Source organism: Seriola aureovittata, chromosome 15, assembly GCF_021018895.1.
Source record: "Seriola aureovittata isolate HTS-2021-v1 ecotype China chromosome 15, ASM2101889v1, whole genome shotgun sequence".
In the NCBI taxonomy this organism is placed as follows: domain Eukaryota; kingdom Metazoa; phylum Chordata; class Actinopteri; order Carangiformes; family Carangidae; genus Seriola; species Seriola aureovittata.
Window position 1 is genome coordinate 15236071 of NC_079378.1, and position 24108 is coordinate 15260178.

A 24108-nucleotide genomic window follows, 5' to 3' on the forward strand; every position below is an offset into this window, starting at 1 on the left:
TACACCTGAGTGAGTTTTTGAACAAGTGAGATGACTGCGTTTGTTTTCTTTCCTAGTGTTTTCACAGCCCATTGTCAGCAGGGCAAAGCCAGAAATGCTCAAGTCCCACTTCATCCCAACAATGGAGAAGCTGAAGAAACGCACCTCCAAGGTGGTGGCTGAAGAGGACCATTTGCGGATGGAGGGGAAATCAGAGGGAGATGAAGAAGACGGCACTATACGTGATGAGTTTGCTGTCCTCTGCAGAGACTTGTATGCCCTCTACCCTCTGCTTATTCGCTATGTGGACAACAACAGGTATAATGAAGTTATACCCACCAACAAGCTTTGAACTATAAATTCTACCTGGAACATAGAGCACCTAACTTTTCAGATATTGTTCATTAACCAAACTTGTTGTGACTTTGGGGCGCCTTAAAGTAATTTGCTCTGCTACAGGGCAAGGTGGCTGACATGCCCAGACCCAGATGCGGAAGAGCTCTTTCGAATGGTCGGAGAAGTCTTTATTTTCTGGTCCAAATCTCATGTGAGTATCTTCATTTGGCCTTTAAATGCAACCATTTGGAGCAGCTCACATTATTTACTATGTTTTCCATTTATCTGTCCGTCGTAGAACTTCAAGCGAGAGGAACAGAACTTTGTGGTGATGAATGAGATCAATAACATGTCATTCCTCACCGCTGACAGCAAGAGCAAAATGAGCAAGGTGAGTTCATGAAAGACGGAGCCAGCGCCACAGGGAGGTTGGTTTAGTGCTAGATCTCAAATCAGGCAGCTGTTAAAGATTTAAAAAAAAAAAAAAGAAAAAACTTAAGGATGGTAATGCAGGCATATTGTAAAACAACTGTTCCTTTGTTTGCTCTGTCATTTTTTTGGTCATGATTTTAGTATGTTGTTACTTTACCAACTATTTTCAGCTATTTATAAATGGTAATTTATTAAAGTCTGTATTAATCTTAGAATGCCTTTATGAAATTCTAAATGCTGTATCACTGATTATAATCCAACAAAGCAATCTAAGACAGAAAGGCCATTATGCACCATCTTTCCCAGGTACAGCATTTCAAAGTCTCTAATTTTGTGTTTGTTCCTTTTTTTAAAAAATATTTTTGTATATTGGGCTTGGTTAAACATAATGAAGCCTGCTATGGTTTTTGGAGGTTTAATTTTAATTCGCAATTTTGAGAACGATAGCAGTTGTGTTAACAATATTCTCTCTTTGGCTGTCCCTTGTCCTCTTCTTTTGGGTTGCGGCTGGGTTTCCAGGGCGGGGACTCAGAGGTTAGACTTTGTTCCTGCACGACCGCTGTGCTGACCGCATGGCACCTCACTTTGGGGGAGCTTTTCATCAACCTCTCCAACACACTGGCACATCTGATCCCCACACACTCACAAACATACACACTTACTCACTCATGCGCACAGACACACACAAAGACATGCACATTCCTTTCAGAGCAACATGACCCAGGATAACTAAATCAGTGCCAGTGACAGATGCTTTTTCTGTACATGCAGCTGTGCCTGCTTAGTCATGAATACTTGCAGTCTATTATGAGTGGAACAAAACTTAGTTGAGAATTTGTCATTGCTATAAATATGTTGATATGTTAGTTATATTTTTAGAATATTAAAATCCTTGCCAGAAGTGTCTTCAAAGGAGCAACAGATGGAGTTTGGCTCCACTTACACTGTCATTAGTATTGCTATACACCAACCAGCTTCTGTACATGAACGTTGACACACAGCCTTATACAAACCCACTGGTTTATATCTACACAAACTGTACACACTCACATTATTCTCGCAAAGGATCATTGGACAAAAGGGCAGGTCCCATCTGTGGGCTGTGCTCAGTCCTGCCAGTGTGTTAGGGGGGGAGTCTCGAGGCGCTTGATGAAAGTACTCAGCTGTAGAGTTGGGCTCATGGCACTGGGCTTTACACCAAGCCCAAGGTGGCAGTGAGAGCACAGTGCCATCATCCTGTCACTGAGTTTTCCCTTTTTTTTTGATCATAGTTGAGTTGGAATCTTCTAGTATGTCTTTTGTTTCTTTTCGTTGAAGGATGGTTGACATCTAGCTTTTGTAATGCAGCTTTTTGCCACTAGGGGATGATGTTAGTCTTCTCTGTGCTCTTTCTTCTCTCCTCCCTGGAAATGCCATGGCACATCATGGTTTAGTTTCCTTTCCACTCCCTAGTATCCACACTAACACGTGACTTGATGTTTAATGTCACTGAAGCAGATTTCTTGAAGCATTTGTTGGGTTCCCTCTTTAGAATGTGCTCAAAATGACCATGAACCTAACCATTACATTAATTCAAACTTACTAGCTAAAATATTCCCCACAATGCTTTGCACCCTGTTTCCTCTAAACTAGACCTCCATAACACACTTGCATCTGGCTCTGAATTGAAGCAGAAGCAGTGGCTGCATTAGTACATAATGCAATGATAGTGTTCACTATTGAACTTGAGCGCACGAGGCGTAGGGCCTCTAGGATTGATTTAATAGTGACACCCCAACAAACACCTATAATGAAAAGATTGCCATTAGAGAGAAATTGATGTTTACCCTTTTATTTTTCCATTCCAGCCTTAATGTATATGTGTCTGAATTTGTCTGCAAATGATGAACAGACCTGTAAAATGTAGTCACCAAGGGTTTACACATCAGAGCCACTGTATACAAAACCCAAATAACTAACTTTGGAATATGTTAAAGTTAGTGAACATATTAAGTGCCTCTAGAAGCATCAACATGTGTAATATCTGAGGGGTACTGAGTGATATCTGTATCTATCATAGTTGTCCAGTAAATTTTCATCCTACACTTCTCTGTGAGGTTACTGTGTGATCTTGTTATCCACACTATGGCTCAAATCGAAATACCCTTTGACCTATTCATAGAGCATGCAGATCATAGACTAAACATTCATATTACAAAATGCATTTACATATTTTATGCTGACACAAACATTTGCACATCTTGGAGGACTCCAGAAAGAGCAGAAGGACTGAACTCTTACAGTGACAGAGCAGGAGTTCAGGGATGTATCCCATAGACAGTTTGTTTTACAGTAGGTGTGTGATTTTAACAGCCTGCCACTAATAAGACTCACTCTAATTTCAAGAGTTTTGTTGCATAACTTCTTCTAATATTTTAATGTTTCACCAGGTGCTGCTGTCATTACAAAATTTAATTTTCTATTAGAGAAAAAAATCAAGTTTGTTTTAGTTATTTATCCTATTCATGGAATGCTGAATGAGTTGCATAAAAATGGGTTTCTTTTGCATGTTTTGTAAATGCAATTTCACTGATTTACCTTCTTATAAGACCCATTCCTTTCAGCTTCCCATTCCAGCCAGCTATATCCCCACTTTGCCCTCACATTTTCACTATACCCTCTACTTACCAGTCTGAGCTCAGAGAAACGATGTTTATATTTGGGGAATCACAGGATGTAGACATTCAAATACAGAGACTGTTTATTTACACATTGTTGACAGTAACATGTTTCATACGAACACCCAGTGAATGTAGCTGGGTAATTGTACGTGGAGAGAGAGATCCACTGTTATTGGTTAATAAACAGCTTGCTGCACTGTTTAGTTATATTTCAGTCATTATTAAAAGGTAGGATGATGTTCAGTAGTTAGTATTAAAAGAATCATAGATTTGTCATGACATGTAATGAATGAAGACCGTGCTGACAAATTTATTTTATATTTACTTTTGTGATATATGATAGCATACAGTATATATAAAATCTGTTGCATTTGTGCTCTAGTGGTGTCACAGTCATTCTTAGCATTATAGTAAAAAATAGTTAATTACTAATAATGTGGGCTCATATTCATAAAAGTGATTGCCTGGGATTGAATCAGAGCTGTAATATGTTTGATTCAAAGCAGTGTTAACTGGGGTGCCGTACCTCTGGCATTCTATGAGAAACTGTGAATGCTTTTTGGTTTATTGTCTGTTTTCTCAGGGTGGAGGCTCGGATGCCGAACGCACCAAGAAGAAGAGACGGGGAGATCGTTACTCTGTGCAGACTTCACTTATTGTGGCTGCCTTGAAAAAGATGCTCCCCATAGGCCTCAACATGTGCTCGCCCGCCGATCAGGAGCTTATCAACCTGGCCAAGATCCGATACTCTTTGGTAGTTTATTTCTGACCTTGAATTAGATTGTGGTAAACGATTTGTATCCAGTTAAGCACTGTAATACAGTGAACGCTCCGTAACAGTTTTACCTCCAAAACCATTAGGGACTTAGGAGGACAATGATAAAACTTTTTACTTTACAGAGAGACACTGATGAAGAAGTTAGAGAGTTCCTGCAGAACAACCTTCATCTTCAGGGGAAGGTATAATTCCTGGATTGTTAGTCCAACAATGTTCTATTTATTTCCAATGAATCAGGTTTGAGATAACAGATAATCAGTCACAATACATTTCAGAAAGCTTTCTGTGTCCTTGTGTTGTGGAAAGGTGGACAACCCGTCCATGCGCTGGCAGATGGCCCTGTACAAGGAGATGGCAGGGAAGGCTGAAGATGCTGACGCTCCCGTGAAAGTTGTCAAGAGAGTCCAGGAGGTTTCTGCTGTCCTCTACCACCTTGAAGTGGTGAGTGGATCTTGTCAACCACATTAACTGGAGCAGACGCATACTGTGTCTCCAGCACAGAGATGTGACCACATAATTACAGTCGGGGGAGGGTTTTCATTTACTTTAGTTTGTTTTGTTTTGTCTAGAAAATGACTCTGTTTTATAACAAATTTTGTGATGCATGTTGTAATAGTTATGAGGGAAATCAGTAAGAAAAATGAACTATGACTTCCTGCTGTACATAAAAAGTTACCATGGGACCTCTTTTGGCCACTTTGCTAATGTCTACCTTCTCTGGTGTAGACCGAGCACCCGTTTAAATCCAAGAAGATGGTGTGGCACAAACTGTTGTCCAAGCAGAGACGCAGGGCTGTGGTCGCTTGCTTTAGGATGACACCGCTATACAACATTCCAAGGTAAGAAAGCTACGTCTCTGTCAGAGCTGTACAGTATGGGAAGTTCATAAAATAAGTATGGGAGATGTATAAAAAGGTTTTATATTGTTTTGTTTTTTTGAATTGCAGGCACAGAGCTTCAAATATGTTCCTTGAGGGATACAAACGCAACTGGCTTCACTCTGAGGGTTACTCATTTGAAGACAGGATGATAGATGACTTATCTGTGAGTGGCATCTCATCTCTGTTTCATTTAGAATTGTTTTATTTTTTCCGTGCCGTTACTCACCCTTCCTCTCCCTGTGCATCCCAGAAAGCAATGGAGCAAGAGGAAGGAGATGAGGAGGAGGAGAGAGAAACAAAGCCAGATCCCCTCCACCAGCTTATTTTACATTTCAGTCGCACCGCTCTAACAGAAAAGAGGTTAGATGGGACCTCGCTGATGCCGTAAAATGACACTAAAATATCGAAATGAGGTATAAACACAGGGAGATGTGTTATTCCGAGTTAACCAGTTGTCTTCTCTTGTCCCCATTTCAGTAAACTTGATACAGATCATCTCTATATGGCTTATGCAGATATTATGGCAAAGGTGAGTCATTTAGAGGGTTTGGCTAAGAGTTGAGGTTTAATGTGTGCATAAAGTACTTTGAAAAACTCATAGTGTTTTTCTTTATCTCTCCATGTATTTAGAGTTGCCATATTGGTGAGGAAGAAGAAGGAGGAGAGGAAATGGGGGAAAATGCTGAGGATGAGATGTCCTTTGAGGTGCGACAGTCAGAACTGGTAATGGGCGGCCAGGGGCTAGGGACCAGGAACACAGAGGAGCGGTAGCTCTCGACGCATTGAGTGACCTCATCATCAGAACATTATTTCACAACCACATCTCTCTCTCTCTATCTTTGTTTTGTCTCGTTACCCCCGTCTGTTCTGTCTCTGTCTCTTCTGTTTATATATTGTGCTTCATTCATTGTGATTTAGAAACTCAAAGCTCCAATCCAGATGTTTTTTTCACTGTATTACAATGTGTATGATCTTTTTTAAAATTCCACAACAACTTGAGAGAGAAAATTATTGTACTCCAGTAATGCACCATTTACTGTTTCAAGAGACTTACTGGTCTTGTTTACACCTTTTTGTGCCTTGAATCTGGATTGGGTCTAATTAGATTAAATTCAATTAATGTAAAGTTAACATCAATGATAACAATAATGATAAACAAACTAATATTCATGACATTAACAATAATTTACTATGTTAGATCAGTTATCAACTCAGCTAGGATGGACTGTGCAAACCACTTTGGATGAAGTCGTGAAAATCAGGCAACGTGTAAGAAAAATGTAGCTTTAAGGTTTCTTGTTATGGTTTACCAAACCGTCCATTCATCTAGTTTTACCATGTGCAGCTCATAGCATTGGAGTTGGCTGGCAGGGCTTTTTATACTTTATGGTTTGCTTTGAAAAGCAGCACCATCTGCCAGTGTGCACGCCTTGACTACATTCCTTGTGTCAAGTTTATGACTCTCAGACACTGTTCTCATTGATACACTCAGTGCTGACTTTACTGTTAGAAGCATCTGGAGCTGAACTAATGAAGAGTTAAACATGACAAAAGACTGTACAGATGATGATAGTGGAGGTGTTATTAAAGGCCATTTGAATTGCATTCTCTTCCGTTAATGATTGTGGATGTGATTTAACACAAACTCATTTACTAGTGATGTCATTCTTCCCAGTTTATATGGCTGTCCCATTTGTCTGTCTCTCTGTTTCTTTCTTTTGCCATTGTTCCATGTAATCCCTCTCACCTTCATAACACCACTCTCTACTAACTGCATGCTACTGATCAATGTTCCCTTCCCCCACTCACATAGCGTACTGACAGACTACAGTGAAAGCCAGTGTAGAACATGCAACATTAAAGGCTATATATTCATACACACAGCCAATTCACATGCATCATATAGTACATAGTTCATAATCAGGTTTCATCAGATAGTCAGAGACTGCAGTGCAAGTTTGAGGTCCAACTGCACGACACATAGTGTAAGGCATACGTGGGTGGGTGGGAGGGGGGTTGGCCATTGGGAGGGAGGGGAGGGGAGGGGAGGGGGGTTGGTGTTTTTAGTGTCAGGATGTGGGATGCTACAAGTTGATTTGTGATGTGGCTGAACAGAAGAATGTCAATTCGTTCTCTGAATTCAGAGATATTCATTTGAGAGCCATTTGTTCTATAAATGGCATTTTATTCCCAGTTTGCTCACTAATATGAATTAAGTATTGTGCATTAGCACAGGTAGCAATTAAAGGCCATTTAGAGCCACAGCAATGTTTTGGTTTTTTTTTAAATTTTGCATTAATTTTTGAATCCATTTGTTAAAGCAAAGGCACACTACTGTGAAATGCCAAAGAAATATCTCCGATACAGAGGGAATACAGCTTTTGTCCAAAGTATCTTATTTGCAGGGTTACTGCAATAAAGACACTTTGGTAAGCTATAAGGCTAAAATACTAAGCCATTGGGGCTGTTTCCTGTAGTCTAACGCTTGCTCCAGCCAGCAAACGTGAGGAAGTAGTATAACAACTCCATGACTAATAAAGTTGGATGACAGAGTGTGTGAGTCAGACAGGTACTTTAAATGGACATTAACAACCCATAATGCAAATGCTTGTAAAAAAAAAAAAAAAGGCAACAGTTTCAGAGGAAAAAGCATGATGTGGCATTTTATTTTACAATTTATAAATAGTTTTAGATAATTTTTTTCATACGCAATTCACATTTTCCTGTAAAGATCACTTTATGTGTAGAAGCACAATGCTACTGTTATGGACCATTTGAGAAAAACATGGTAAGTTGGTTAGACAGTAAACAGGTGAAAAGTTAGGGACTTGAGTGAAAGGAGAGTGAATGTGAACTGAAATTGAGAATATGAATGGATAGAAATGACAACCTTTTGAATAAACAACTTTTTATTTCATTTACATCACAGCTGATGTATTTCTAATCCTGACCCTAAAGAGTCCATTCTATCTATTTAAATTCTCTCTGTGAAATATAAGTAAAAAGTACCAGATGCTCATAATATTTGTGTCAACCACAGGAAAAAGAAATGGAGAAACAAAGGCTCCTGTACCAGCAGTCCAGACTTCATAATCGTGGTGCTGCAGAGATGGTCCTGCAAATGATCAGTGCCTGCAAAGGTAGTCTAGCTCCTTATCTTGTCCGCAGTTTGTTCAGTTTACCCTTGCCAAGTTTATGACTTTGTCTTTTTTTTCCTGCAGGTGAGACTGGCCCAATGGTGTCTACAACCCTCAAGCTGGGTATCTCTATCCTTAATGGTGGAAACTGTGAGGTTCAACAGGTATGTATTCTGTAACAAACATTTTAGATTATGTAATTTGGAATTTAAAGGTACCTTTAAAAAAAGCACCTTTATGGATTACCCCTTCTTTTCTGTCAGAAAATGCTGGAGTACCTGAAGGACAAGAAGGATGTGGGCTTCTTTTTGAGTGTCCAAGCATTGATGCAGACATGCTGGTAAGTTTTCAATCAGTGAAAAGTAACTTAGCTGTTTACAATGGTGGGGTTTGCACATTTAAAAATGGGTTTATGTTCTCTGCAGTGTCCTGGATCTAAATGCCTTTGAGAGGCAGAACAAGGCTGAGGGTCTGGGTATGGTTTCAGAGGAGGGCACCAGTAAGTCTCCATGCTCTTTTCTTCAGCACAACTTTTTCACACCTAATAGGGCCTAACATGCAGCAGGGAAAACTTCACACCACAGCCATTGTCATGTCATAGATTATCTGCATTGTTCGAAATTGCAGATTACGTTGTTGAACACACTTACCGCACCCATCTCATTACACAATAACGCAAACAATCACCAGCCAAGTGAAGATGGCACACATTTTGTCTGAATGGGGAAAGAATAGAAATTATAAACACAATAGAAAGAATTGAAATTATTTGCATTGACAATTCAACAACTCAAAAATAAGTGACTACCAAATGATATCATTATTCATTGTACAGCAGCACAAATAATGGCAGCAGCACTCCTGTGAACATTTGCTAACATGGACAACATTTAACATCATAGTACAGCCCTTCATCATCTGTACTGATGACTTAAAACAATTTAAGCAGATCTTATAATTATATTTTACAATTTCTTATCATGTATTAGTGCAACAGGTTGTGAAATAGGATTGGCAACTGTGCACAGGAAGTATGCCAAAACAAAACTTTTTTGATATGGTTGAAAAATAGGTTCTTTGTGTGCAAGAGGTCTGGGTGTCTTTGCTTGACTTGAATACCTGATACGTCCCAAAAATCCCAAATAGGTTATTTGTGTGCATTGAAGATTAGAGGCACATCCTGTGCCAAAAACACGGGGCATTTCATATTTTTGACTAACAACATATACATTTTGGAGGAGTAATTATGGCGCAGACAACTCTGTTTAGTGAGATGTTTGTGTTAATTACTGTAAATAAGGTATTTACCTCATCAGCATTAACATAGCAAATAAATTAATCAGTCAAAAGAAAACATGAATTAATAAATAAATGTACAACATTCTGATTCTCCATTTGTTAATTCATCTTTCTCTAAATTCTTCCATCTGTAGCATTTACTGCACATATTTTAATTTAGTTGAATGATTAGTTTCCTAACATTAAATATTATTAACATTAGGGTGATTGTAAAAGAATTAAATTAAAGGATTTTCTTTATTTAACTTAAATTAGTTCAGTTTTCTGTCCATAGTATGTCTAGTAGTTTGACTTGTTGATTGGCCTTCACCGACTGTTTTACCAACTTTTTTCATCTAATTCTGGAGGTTCATTTGAAATTCTACCTGAATGAATTTGCCATGGAATGTTGTTAATCTCCCCCTCCTCATCTCTTAGTCCTCTACTGTTGTCAACACACTGATCCTCTCTCCCTTCCCCACGATCACTGCCACCTCTCCCTTGTCCCTTCTTTCATGGTCCTCAGACTTGAACCTAGATCGGGGTAAATCATGTTTCTGTCCATCTGCGTCTCTGTTCCTCTTATTCCTCTTTCTCTCCCCTGTCCCTCTTGCTCCATCACTTCTTTTTCTAACATAAAAATTCTGCCAAGAGAGGATTGGATGCCTCTGTCCATCTTTCATGTTCATAGCCCGTGTTCCTCCTCACAGTTCTTGTTCATCTCAAAAGGCAATGAATGGAATCTGGTCTTTTCTACTCATGAAAAACTAGTAAAACTTTAATGAAGAATATTTTTTTTACGAATAGCGATGGAGCTCCTCACTTCACCTTAATAACGTGTTGCGTATTTTTCAGCCATCATTTATAGAGAGGTTGTTCTTATTTTTAATTATTACTACAAACATCGTTTACCTGCAGTCTCAATAACTAATGTGCATCAAGTTTGAAAAGACTTGGTACATACAAACCTCAGAATATTATTTTTTAACCCTCTTCAAACAAAAAAATAAAAAGAATATTCTGATATTTTGAACAGCGCCTACATTTTAAGGGTAAAACAGTCACGTGGCTCCTCAAGCTGTAATTTTGATTAGACTAAACAATGCACACACCCTTTCTCTGACATCCTTTATCAAGCACTGGATTCCCTTCGATATTTTGATGGACAATGCCCCAACCTCTCTGACATTTAACTCTGCTGCAGTAGAGCAAAGTTGGTGTGTGCTGCATGATTCTGTGTCTGTGTGTCTGTGTTTTTGTGCGTGTATTCATTACAGCCAGTGGTGAATTGGTATCAAGTAATATTGTTCATATGCAGCCCCAATTTTTGTACAAGATTTCAAAATAGTGCTGTTTTATTGATTTTTTTTTTTTTTTGGGCTGACACGCTAAAAAAAAACAAAACTCCAGATGACCAGTTCACCCCCAAATACTGCAATGTTTTAACTTCAATGTTGTCTTTCTTTCTGTACAACAGTGTATTTTTATTGTCTACTTAGTGTATACCTGTTATTGTGTTTGTCTATTACTGTGTTAATCTTTCACTGCAAGTTGTTTGTTCATTAACCGTATGCATGTAATGCTGATGCCTCCTGTTGTTTGACATTTGATTGTATTTTAGAGATTTGTATTTCTTCTATTAATATTATAGATACAGTTTAGTGTGACTTATTCTATAATTTATAGTAAAAACACAACACTCAGTCACAAGTGGTTATTACAATGTCCGATACTAAAATCCATTGAGAGATGATGGTAAGTCGAGAAATTTCATTATTTCCCATCCACACTGCTTAGGCAAACTTTTTGAGTAATTACCAGTAAGCCCTTTTATAATGGTACTTAGTCTGATCTCAACCCGCTTTTAGGATGTAATGTAAACTCTTTCATTCATTTCTTTCTTTTTTTTTTTTTTTTTGTAGATGAGAAAGTGATGTCAGATGATGAGTTCACCTGTGACCTCTTCCGTTTCTTGCAGCTGCTTTGTGAGGGTCATAATAACGGTGAGAAAGACTCATGTTTGAAATGAGAGTTACAGTTAAATTCAAACCAATGCCTTTACTACTCTGACTACTGCTTCAAAATGATCTCTATTTCACTACAGATTTTCAGAACTACTTGCGGACGCAGACAGGCAGCACAACTACCATCAACGTCATCATCTGTACTGTAGATTACCTCCTCCGACTCCAGGTGCTGCTTAAGAGTAATTTAGCCTAAAGAGTGAAATTAATAAAGATAAAACAATAAGTTTGAAGTGAAAAGAACATATTGAGGATTATTTTGTCACAAAAACTACATCTGTACTGGGATGTGATATTAAATGCATAGCTGGTTGATTGGTTGTGCACTTTCAACGTTGCAATACAACTTTGCCTCGAATTTTAAGTGATCTTATAGTTCCCAAAGGCTTTTTATTTGGTCATTCAAAAAATCCTATATATTCATACACACAGCCAATTCACATGCATCATATAGTACATAGTTCATAATCAGGTTTCATCAGATAGTCAGAGACTGCAGTGCAAGTCTGAGGTCCAACTGCACGACACATAGTGTAAGGCATACGTGGGTGGGTGGGAGGGGGGTTGGCCATTGGGAGGGAGGGGAGGGGAGGGGAGGGGGGTTGGTGTTTTTAGTGTCAGGATGTGGGATGCTACAAGTTGATTTGTGATGTGGCTGAACAGAAGAATGTCAATTCGTTCTCTGAATTCAGAGATATTCATTTGAGAGCCATTTGTTCTATAAATGGCATTTTATTCCCAGTTTGCTCACTAATATGAATTAAGTATTGTGCATTAGCACAGGTAGCAATTAAAGGCCATTTAGAGCCACAGCAATGTTTTGGTTTTTTTTTAAATTTTGCATTAATTTTTGAATCCATTTGTTAAAGCAAAGGCACACTACTGTGAAATGCCAAAGAAATATCTCCGATACAGAGGGAATACAGCTTTTGTCCAAAGTATCTTATTTGCAGGGTTACTGCAATAAAGACACTTTGGTAAGCTATAAGGCTAAAATACTAAGCCATTGGGGCTGTTTCCTGTAGTCTAACGCTTGCTCCAGCCAGCAAACGTGAGGAAGTAGTATAACAACTCCATGACTAATAAAGTTGGATGACAGAGTGTGTGAGTCAGACAGGTACTTTAAATGGACATTAACAACCCATAATGCAAATGCTTGTCCAGAGTCACATGATCGCAACACTGTAAGTATTTTGTGTGCAGTATTTTAAATTGATTAAAAAGGGATTAATGCATATGTGCAATTAGACCTTTGATGCTGATAAAAAGTTGTTTAAAAATAAATTATTTTTATGGTACAGGAATATTCTACTTACCTCTCCCTTTTTTTCAATCAAGGAGTCTATCAGTGATTTCTACTGGTATTACTCTGGGAAGGATGTCATCGATGAACCAGGCAAAAAGAATTTCTCCAAAGCTATGACAGTGGCAAAACAGATTTTCAACAGTCTAACTGAATATATTCAGGTAAAATTTGAACAAATCAGGCGTTTACACTAGCTGATATGTTATGTTTGTGTAACACACAGTTTCTTTCTTTAGGGCCCATGCACTGGCAACCAGCAGTCCTTGGCCCACAGCAGGCTGTGGGATGCTATTGTGGGGTTCCTTCATGTCTTTGCCCACATGATGATGAAGCTGGCACAGGTATGCACAAACCAATCAGTTGATTATACCTTCCAAATGAACAATATTTATTGCTGTAAACATGTAAAATTAAGGACACACAAACTCAGAGCTGCCTCTGTGCAACTTCAGGTGTGGAGTGAGCTCCCTTACCACAAATCTACACTTATATAATCAATATTGACAGAATAAATCTGTTATACAACTTTGAATTCATGACATATTTTATTTTCAGTGACCATGACTGAAATTGATGGTAACTATGAAAGGTGTGATGCTTTTTAGAGCCAAGTGTTATTTCAATTGTGCACTGAGGCTCATTTTCTGTTTTTCTGTGGTTATCATGAGTCAAATTTAGGGTTAACAGCACTTATTGTGCATTTTGTTACAATAGTTTAAGTTTACTAAATCACGCCATCATTTTCAAGCCTTCAGAAATATCTTTCTGTTGATTTCAGTGGACTTTACCTCTACTAGGTACATATATATGTTTATACAGTATACAACAGTGTGACCAATACAGCAGCTCCTCACATGTTGCATGTTGTCACAAGCCTTATGGTAAACATGCTTGCAAACTTTTGTTTAATAGATAGCCTTTATACACTGCATATAGTACGCCTGAATATTAGATTTAGAGAGTAAAGTCACTTTGGATTTCCACCATTTATTTGTACCTACTGTATGGGCTGGTTTCAAAGTGGTTCTTCACATTGTTTCTGAATCTGTGCCTTTTTCACAGAAGACATTTTGACATGTCACAGTAGGAAGATCAAAGGTGTAAAATTTAAGATTAATGATGGCCGAATTCGCTGCTTCAGTTTCAGAGTCCTGGTATTGTGCATGCTGACTTGCTGTCACACTGTCATGGCTTAGTGGGACCCTTGAATAGAACAGAGCCATTACTAATGTTAATAGTATCACCTGTGCTTTTCCTTCTATGACAAGTCTAAGGCCTTTAATATGCATTTATGTGATACACATTATCAAATAATTTTCAATAGTCGGTTCAATAGCATTTACTTTTTGTGGATTAAAAAATATGTAATTAATTATGAAAATAATAAATTGCATTTTAAGGTCATTTAATTATTTAACAAACCAAAAGTGTGGAATCACATTGATATCAGATTATATGGTGCAGCTTTAATGAATGGTCAATGAGAGAAATCACATGGCTTTTCCATTCTATATAGTGCTGTCATCCTCTGTGGATGACTGAAGCTAATAGCACACCTTTATTATTAGTTAAGTGTTTGCATGCATAACCCTATAATCATATATTCAAGTTAAGAGCCAAGCCATAAATACTTCTATAAGTTCCCAGCTATGCATACTCTAACACATATGATGCATTTAACATAAAATTACTTTCCCATGCGCTGCCCTTTTTGACCTGATATTCTCACCCATTATTGGCTGTTCTGTTTTTACAGTAATCATATTTGGTAAGCTACACCAGTGAACAGGGGATATTTTAAATGTGTAATTCCAAAAAAATAAACTGTAATTACAGGACACTGTAAAAAAAAAAAAAATGCGATTTATTATTCAGGGCCATTTTTTCTTAGGGGGTGTAAAGACCAGCTCAAGCAGTGCTCTGACAGTTTGGTAATTTCAGGGCTTTCCACTGTTTACCTTTATTAAATCACATGCAAATGACACCAGGCTGTTACAAAGTAACCCCATATGATAGGCTACACACATTAGACTGGTCCATTATGACCCAGTATTCAGTTGTTAAAGTGGGAGATGTTGGATTACAGTGGGCCCTATCTTACACCCAATGCAGAGTGGCAGCAAGCGCAACGCAAGTGTCTTTGTGTGTTTCAGACAGATGTTGTCATTTTCCCGTCCAACGCCCACGTTGTATAAATAGCCAATGCAAATGGTTTTAAAAAGAGATGTGGTCAGGCACATTGTTGGCAGATTGCTATTTTAAGGCAGCAGAAAGAGATTGCACCATTGACAAACAAAAACCTTGCCTGAAGCAGTATTTCACAGTATTTTCACAGTTTTTTTCCTGACGTACAGTAATTGTACCGCTTTCTGCATTGTGCGGCCATTCCCATTACGCATGACTGTCCGCTGTGTTTACCTTAATTAAGTTGCCTGAAAATGACGGCAGGCTACGCTATAACCACATTGCACGTCTACATCTGATTGGTCAGTTATAACTCGGTATAGCATGGAGACGGCCACACAGTCTGTGTGCCTACTAATCTTGCGCGTGCCATTTAATATTCAAATCTCAACTGAGGGTGCAAAACATTGCAGAGTGTGGGTGCACTGATGGTGCAAAAGCAAGTATTGCACCCCCAGTTTTAAAAGCCTTTAAAACTGAGGGTGCTGGTTTTGAAGGGAACTCTGCACCATTTCGTGGAGGAACCTCTATCCATTTGTTGAGCTGTTGTCATCATGCATCGTGATGAGACCAGTGATTGTTGACTGGCTAAGAGTGACCACAACATTGCCACCTCAGCCAGCACTTTTGCACTGGACACTGCTGTACCTACATGATCCAAAATATCAGGTGTGCTTGAAATCGCCCACACAGTCTGTACACCTAAGACCTACCACCTTGCGCTTGTTGTTGCACTTACACAGTTAAAATAAGGCCCTTAGTGTGTAAATTGATACTAGCCCAAACATTGTTTTACTGTGAAATGAAAGAAATTATTTTGTCATACACAAAAGTATTTGAAAATGCAAGAATGTTTTTAATTGTTTAACAACTGAATGATTTATTCATTATTTAAACTGTCTTCCACATGGTCAATGCAGGGTAAAGTATGTATCCATTTTATTTATCTATTGATGTGATATTGTGTTTACTAGTTTGTAATTTATTCAGTGTTGGTTTCCCTCATCAGGTTGTTTTATATCCACCTGTTTTTAAAGATGAAATAAGAACTGACCCGATTTGAAAGGTCTTAATTAGGGCTTTGTATATTGTAGAAGAGTCAAACAAAAAAGTGAAATATAATACATATTGGTATTTGTATTGTCAATTAGAGGTGTTTCAAACTGAAATGACTATACTGATTTACCATTGTCACCGACCGAGTCAGTAGCTTTTATCAAAAGCCATAGAAACAATCATAATCTGAAAAGTCGATCACAAATGAATAGAGCACTGAGCTTTTAACCTTATTAGCAGTGCTTGTATAAGCTAGTTTTGAACTGAACTGAACATGACAGGCAACAGACTGAATTTACTACTGAACTGAGTATTGTCAGAATCAACACTGTAGGTGCTACTCAAGCAGAAACCTTTTGCCAAGTAACTACATGCAGGTGCAAAAGGACTCTCACATTAAGTCTCTGAAATGTAGCACAATGTTATGTCATCAGAACAAAGATGGCAGTGATGGCTGACTGTCATTAGTAGTAACTGAATGCACTGCAAAATTCATCTATCCTATGGTCTCACATTCAGGCCTTCAGGTCTACCTATCTACCCTGCAGACAGCTTTTCACAAATCCTCCTCCTTTAAATCAGTCAGTGATGTACAAACAGCTAATTTGCATTACTGGTAATTACATTTTGGCAAATTAGCTGTGTTTGTACAATCCATCCATTTAAACAGTTTACAGTGATTCACAAATGTCAACAGTAGTGTCCTCCTGGCTGGCTAGCCCAAAGGAAGTGTTATTGTGACGGGCTGCCTGTCGTGGCTGCCATCAGCTCATGTAAGCAATGATTAGCTATGCCCATGGTCCTGTCTGCATGTTGTGATTGCAGAGTTCACTGTTTTTCATTTTGACATTGACAATTGTTTTAGAGTTAAACTCAGTATTTTTCCAAACAAATCTGAGCACAAGGTAGAAGTTGAGCTTTTTAAAGGCCGATACTTAAGCACCTTTTTCAGACAACACAACATTTTCTTTTTCATTTGATCAAATACATCAAATTGGTAATATTTTTGAGAGATGTTGTGTGTTGAAAGGCTTCCTCTGAACCACATGTATGACCTTTTTAAATCCATTGGGGAATGAAACTACTTTTTATTTTACAACCACTACTCACTTATTTTACCTTTTAGCAGGAATTCATTGTGATGTTGAATTTTATTTTTGATTTCCATTTGAGGAGTAAAAACAGAAGTTCAGCATTTTTTAAAAAGCAGGTACAGATCCATTTGTGTCTCAAATCAGAAATAAGAGAAGAATGTAAAAGAATGTATTTTGTTAGACCCAAACCTTTTCCCACTCTGGCTGTTACACACTGCTGTAGATGAATCCCAATTACACCAAATTACTGTATACAAATGTCAAATCAAAATGGAGAAATTATTGTTAAAGAAGATTCATGCAAAGAGATCCTATGTGAATACTTGGATGAAATTATGATCACAAGGTTGCAAAGTGCATTACTGTCAGGCCAATGTGTCTTTTTCTAAACACTTGAGTAAAACCTTGAGGCCTTATGCATACTGTACCAAATTAGGCAACAGGAATAACATACTGAATGTTAATTTCCAGACACAGTGATATTCTCCTTACTACAAAGCATCTTGCCTTCTTAAGCAATTGCTACTTTACAGCTCCAAGAATTTTAAAATTAACAATGTTGTGATTAAAAACCAACATAGTTTTTGCTGAATCTGTGAATTCATAACAAAGAAGCAGGTGACTACAAAACATCCTGAGAGAGGGACTGACTTTTAACCTCCACTGTTGGAGTATACACTTTAATATGAGATTATTTGGTGTTGGAATATACATTTTAATGTGACATCCACCTTGTGTGCACATGTTTAACAGGGGTTACGATACGGTTGCCATTGGCTTCCACTAATAATTAACCTGAAGGAGTTATGCTGTTCATTTGTGGTGTGCTGCTTTGTGGCTTCTGTGTTGCTTTGGCTATAACACTATTTAAGCATTGATATAATATTAGTGTATGTATTTCATGGAATCCAGTTTATTGTCCAACTGAAACTCTGTAATGGTTCATAGCAATCCACGGCATATTTAGGATGCGGCTGTGCATGTCCAAGCATATGAAGAGGTGGTCATATGACCATATGAAGAGAATTAGATTGGGCCAGTGGCATCAAAAAGTATTCTGGTTTTTACTGAAGACAATATTAGCTGAGTGCCTTATTCTCAGTATAAAGGAATAATGAATTAGCAGGTGGTATGGTGTTTGTTTACAGTGAATACCTATAGACTTTTTCATTGCACAGTCAGAGACAACAGTGTTGTTGATGTAACCTTTATTGATGGGTTCAGCTATTAAATCTAATGCTCACTGTCATGAAGATTTAATCAGTATTCAGACAGGTATGACTAACTAACATAAGCTGAAACCAGAATTTATGTAAAGTGGGAGGAGATTGGTTACGTTTGCATTTTGACATTCGAGGTTTCCCAAGTTTTGAGAGTCTCTCAGCATGAGGGTTTGTTAATTAACTTCTTTTTGCAGCACCCTCTTTGTTGTGAATGTGAGTGTCTCCACACATTATTCTGAATGTACACCTCATATCATAACAAGTATTTGGGTTACTACACTGTATGTTAAAAATAATTTTGTGTGATAACTCTTGACGATTTTCACTTGTGTTTTCCACTTCACCAGTGACTATTGCATCTCTTTAAATCTATGTGAACCCCTAATATTCTAAAATGATTTATAATCTATTGTCATTACTGTAAGATCTTGTGCATCTTTTTATGGTCACAGGACTCCAGCCAGATTGGTTTGCTGAAGGAGCTTCTTGACCTACAGAAAGACATGGTTGTTATGTTGCTCTCACTGTTAGAGGGTAAAAAGTTTTTATCTGTTGTTTTGTGCTCAACAGTTTTCATCTCTTCCCATCTTGTCCTGTTCAAACCACTGTTTGAATTTTACTTTTTATTACTCAGGAAACGTGGTAAATGGTACAATTGCCCGCCAGATGGTTGACATGTTGGTAGAGTCCTCCAGCAACGTGGAGATGATCCTCAAGTTCTTTGACATGTTCCTCAAACTGAAAGACATCGTGGCTTCGGATGCTTTCCGTGATTATGTCACGGACCCACGGGGACTGATCTCCAAGAAGGACTTCCAGAAGGCCATGGACAGTCAGAAACAGTACTCCCCTTCTGAGATCCAGTTTCTTTTGTCCTGCTCAGAGGCAGATGAGAATGACATGATCAACTATGAGGAGTTTGCCAGTCGCTTCCAGGAACCTGCCAAGGACATCGGCTTCAACATCGCAGTGCTGCTCACCAACCTGTCTGAGCATGTCCCCCATGACACCAGGCTACAGAACTTCCTGGAGCAAGCAGAAAGTGTGTTGAACTACTTCCGCCCCTTCCTGGGCCGTATTGAAATAATGGGCGCCAGCAGAAAGATTGAGCGCATCTACTTTGAAATCAGTGAAGTAAACCGCAGACAGTGGGAGATGCCCCAGGTCAGAGAGTCCAAACGACAGTTTATCTTTGATGTTGTTAATGAGGGCGGTGAATCAGAGAAGATGGAAATGTTTGTCAACTTCTGTGAGGACACCATCTTTGAGATGAATATAGCCTCACAAATTTCTGAGCAGGAGGAAGAGGAAAAGGGAGAGGAAGATGACGAAGGAGATGAAGTTGGAGGTGAGGCGGGGGCAGGAGGGGGAGCAAGTGGAGGAGGTGATGAGGAAAGTAACGGAGAGGAAGGGCAGCCCGAATCAAGCTCTGCCTTTGCCGACTTTATAAACAGCATGTTAAGCTTCTTCAGCATATTCACCTTCCGTAACCTTCGCAGACAATATCGCAGAGTGAGAAAGATGACCTTCAAGGAAATTGTAGTGGCTTTGTCTACTTTTTTCTGGACCATCCTAATGGGTATACTACACTTCATTTACAATGTGTGCAAAGGCTTCTTTATGATCATCTGGCAAACACTGTTTGGAGGTGGCTTAGTGGAGGGAGCTAAAAATATCACAGTGACTGAGATTTTAGCGAGCATGCCAGATCCCACACAGGATGATGTGCATGGAGATGGACCAGGGGAGCAAGGCACAGGGGAAGAGCAAGACACTGGAGGAGTAACAGACACCGGAGAGACTGGGAGTGGGGAGGAGGAAGAGGAAGATACCCAGGAAAAAGAGGGTGGGAGGATACCGGGTGTTGATGCTCCAGGTGGACTTGGAGACATGGGTGTAGAGGCCCCTGTTGAACCCCCAACTCCTGAAGGAACTCCCATAACAAAGAGAAAAGTGGTGAGTAAATGTATGTTGACTATTAGCTAATTCTCATAGTAGTGATCAATCCAGTCCCTCAGAGGTAAAAAAAAAAAAAAAAAAGAAAAAAGTTTACACTATTCTGTGTATTGACAGAGTACAAAATATTTATCAAATTAAAAGGAACAAAAAAAAAAAAAAAATAGAGTCAAAAAGGAAGCCTAAAGTTTCGGTGGCTTTTGTGTGTGTTTTTGTTTGGTTACAGCCACCTGAAGAGACTGATGCTAGCCAGAAACCACCAGAACCCGTTCCTGTTGAGGAGCCTCCTCCAGAGCCTGAAAAGGCTGAGTAAGACAAATTTAAGCTGTTTTGATTCTACATTAATATGATCTCAAGATTTGTCTTTTCTGTCATGATTGTAAATAACAAACACTTTTTTTTCCAGGACTACTACATAGTGTAGAAAATAATATTTTTACTCAAATAATTTGGGATGGTGTGATGATCTGAATTCACAGCTTTGGTACATGCCTCGGATTATTTCTATGCAGCTGTGTGTTACCTGTGCTAACTGCCAAAATATAGCACCATCAATATTAGTACCAGTATATAATGTACAACACACCAGGAGTATTACAATGCAGTACAGAATTGAGGGCATGTGAAAAGACAGAGACAGACAGATGGCACATTCAAAGGGCTGCACATCTGCAGCAGTGTCAGCCTTTTTTGATTTTGATGTTGATGGTATAAAGAAATTAAAACCTGCTGTGTTTGGTTTTCAGTGTTGAAACTGGAGAGAAAGCAGAGAAAGAATCCCAAAGCAAAGAGGAAGAACGGCGAGAAGAACCAAAGAAATCTGCGGCAAAAAAAGAAAAGAAGCTGAAAAGGGAAGGAGGTTTTCAAATCTGGACTGAGCTGGAAACCCAAAGAAATAAATTTATGGTGACAGAGCTGCTAGTATTTGTTCCAGAATTGATTTGCTAGCATAATTTCAGTGTTACTCTCCACTTACCAACTCACTAATCGACTTAAAAATATTCACTCTCTTCTGTAGAACTACCTCTCCAGAAACTTCTACAACCTGCGTTTTTTGGCTCTTTTCCTTGCATTTGCCCTGAACTTCATTCTGCTGTTCTACAGGGTAAAATGACAATTTTGCATTTGAATGATTGTGTTGTACTTAAGTTCTCAATAGTCTTATATTTTTGTGTTTATATGCTTGCTTTAAAAGGAAATACTTATATACGTATGTGTGAACTGTCTAAAGTTCAGTCAAATAAAGTACCACGCTGTTCTTTCTCTACATTGTTCTGTTGTGTTTAGGTGTCTGACACCCCGCCTGAGGGTGAGGAGATGGAAGGGTCTGGACTATCGGAGGGAAGCGGGATGTTCGAGGGCTCTGGGTTGTTTGAAGGTTCAGGGGAAGAAGCTGAGGGATCTGGGATGAGTGAAGGGGATGAGGATGAAGAAGATGTGCCAGTTTATTTCTATTTAGAGGAGAGCACGGGCTACATGCAGCCCACATTGTCCTTCCTTGCCATCCTGCACACAGTCATCTCATTCATCTGCATCATCGGATACAACTGCCTCAAGGTATGATGGGCATGTAGTGGAAAAAAGTTGATTTAGTGTGTAAAATTTGACACTTAACCTCATAATATTCTAAACGTTTGAGGCAAAAGTGTCAAATGTTTGATAATTTCCAAAAAAACAAACTGTTCTTGAAGTGTTGCTCTGAATCATGTTCTGCTTTATACCACAAACTGATTCCGAAACCTGCCTGTCACATTCCTCAGTTAAACAGTGTTCACAATTGTTTTTGTCAGATTCCACTGGTGATCTTTAAAAGGGAGAAAGAACTTGCAAGAAAGCTGGAGTTTGACGGCCTCTACATCACTGAGCAGCCGGAGGATGATGACATCAAGGGCCAGTGGGACCGACTGGTCCTCAACACACCGTATGTGGATAAAGGAATCATATGTTTCTTGACAGATGCTTCTTTATGGTGTCAAGATTTAGTTGACTCGCAAGAAAACTACTTCCAACACCAACAGGTATCATTAATAAATTATGTCCTTTTTTTCACAGCTCGTTCCCAAACAACTATTGGGATAAATTTGTCAAAAGAAAGGTGAGTTGTTTTCAATTTTTGGTGGTTTTCAAATGGGCTCTGAGGATTACATTAATGTGTAATGTAATGTCTGTGTCCAGGTCCTGGATAAGTATGGAGACATTTATGGCAGAGAAAGAATCGCTGAACTCCTGGGTGTTGATTTAGCCTCCCTGGATGTGAGTCAGCAACATGAGAGGAAACAGGAAGAACCAGACAACTTTGCATGGTATGGCACAATAAAGATGTGCAATTGACACCTATAATTTAAAATGGATATCAACCAATATTGTCTCTTTTTAGGGCGACCTCCATTGACATCAAGTACCAGATCTGGAAATTTGGTGTTGTGTTCACAGACGGTGTAAGCAGACCCATATTTAATTGTGTATTCCACACTATACCATACTATATCATACCATACTGTACTATACTATCCCGTGTGAATGATCTTGCCTCTCTGAAGTGAAATAACCATCCTTGTTATCTCTTTGTAGACTTTCCTTTATCTCTGTTGGTACCTGATAATGTCTCTGCTTGGACATTACAACAACTTCTTCTTCGCCTGCCACTTGCTGGATATTGCCATGGGTGTCAAGACTCTGCGCACTATCCTGTCCTCAGTCACACACAATGGCAAACAGGCAAGTGTGGAAGAAATCCAGAAGTGTTTGTTTTGCTTCAGTTTGAATGTGCTAATTGTGTTTCCCTTTTGTTTCTGCTAGCTCATGATGACAGTGGGCTTGCTGGCTGTGGTGGTGTACCTTTACACTGTGGTCGCCTTCAATTTCTTCCGCAAGTTTTACAACAAGAGTGAGGATGAAGATGAACCAGATATGAAATGTGATGACATGATGACTGTAAGTCACTGTTGATCTAAAAGAAAAAGTGCATTTGTCACATTCATGTCTGAACCACTTCCCAAATGATGTGTATTTTCTTCACCACAGTGTTACCTGTTCCACATGTATGTGGGTGTGCGTGCTGGTGGAGGCATTGGAGATGAGATCGAGGATCCTGCTGGAGATGAATACGAGCTTTATCGAGTGGTCTTTGATATCACTTTCTTCTTCTTCGTCATTGTCATTCTGCTGGCTATTATTCAGGGTAAAGACAATGCTGCCCTGGAAAAACACTACTAATCCTGGAGTGAACTCATAAATAAGGGAAAAAAAATGGTATGTCTGTATGTCACTTATTTTATTCACCTCTAATGATAATGTTACTGTGAAAATACTATAGGTCTGATCATTGATGCCTTTGGAGAACTCAGAGACCAACAGGAGCAGGTCAAGGAAGACATGGAGGTATGGTTTAACACTTTAAGTTGACACTTTCACCTAATGTATGCACAGCATGCCTTTAATTCTCATCACTGATTTTTGTGCAGACAAAATGCTTCATATGTGGCATTGGAAGTGACTACTTTGACACAACGCCACATGGCTTTGAGACCCACACTTTCGATGAACACAACCTCGCCAATTACATGTGAGTTCTTCCTCTGTGTTACAGTGTGGATGTTTAATATGTGAGTTTGTGCACGCATGTACGTGTGCATGTACAAGTGAGAAAATATTAACATGTAAGTCTTTTTCAGGTTCTTCTTAATGTACCTTATCAACAAAGATGAGACAGAGCACACTGGGCAGGTTGGTCTCAATTTCTTTAGTACAGTCTTTTAATTGCTGTTTTGTTTTATTGTCAGGA

General features: G+C 38.8%; 1 protein-coding gene across 1 annotated transcript in view; it reads left to right on the forward strand.

Moving 5' to 3' along the window:
• Nucleotides 1-24108, forward strand: part of LOC130182290 (ryanodine receptor 1-like) — a 49591-nt gene that overhangs the window by 24235 nt on the left and 1248 nt on the right. Inside the window, exons 70-106 of the mRNA XM_056397101.1 lie at nt 57-297; nt 439-526; nt 614-706; nt 1267-1281; nt 3991-4161; nt 4308-4367; nt 4492-4626; nt 4912-5024; nt 5133-5229; nt 5317-5426; nt 5544-5595; nt 5697-5771; nt 8107-8206; nt 8288-8367; nt 8467-8543; nt 8629-8702; nt 10008-10025; nt 11404-11484; nt 11586-11674; nt 12844-12972; nt 13048-13152; nt 18821-18902; nt 19003-20324; nt 20551-20633; nt 21071-21230; nt 21343-21429; nt 21612-21881; nt 22115-22245; nt 22377-22419; nt 22500-22627; nt 22702-22762; nt 22896-23042; nt 23124-23258; nt 23349-23505; nt 23641-23705; nt 23789-23889; nt 23999-24050. Coding sequence (XP_056253076.1) covers nt 57-297; nt 439-526; nt 614-706; nt 1267-1281; nt 3991-4161; nt 4308-4367; nt 4492-4626; nt 4912-5024; nt 5133-5229; nt 5317-5426; nt 5544-5595; nt 5697-5771; nt 8107-8206; nt 8288-8367; nt 8467-8543; nt 8629-8702; nt 10008-10025; nt 11404-11484; nt 11586-11674; nt 12844-12972; nt 13048-13152; nt 18821-18902; nt 19003-20324; nt 20551-20633; nt 21071-21230; nt 21343-21429; nt 21612-21881; nt 22115-22245; nt 22377-22419; nt 22500-22627; nt 22702-22762; nt 22896-23042; nt 23124-23258; nt 23349-23505; nt 23641-23705; nt 23789-23889; nt 23999-24050 — 5027 coding nt within the window. The remainder of the gene's footprint in view (nt 1-56; nt 298-438; nt 527-613; nt 707-1266; nt 1282-3990; nt 4162-4307; nt 4368-4491; nt 4627-4911; nt 5025-5132; nt 5230-5316; nt 5427-5543; nt 5596-5696; nt 5772-8106; nt 8207-8287; nt 8368-8466; nt 8544-8628; nt 8703-10007; nt 10026-11403; nt 11485-11585; nt 11675-12843; nt 12973-13047; nt 13153-18820; nt 18903-19002; nt 20325-20550; nt 20634-21070; nt 21231-21342; nt 21430-21611; nt 21882-22114; nt 22246-22376; nt 22420-22499; nt 22628-22701; nt 22763-22895; nt 23043-23123; nt 23259-23348; nt 23506-23640; nt 23706-23788; nt 23890-23998; nt 24051-24108) is intronic.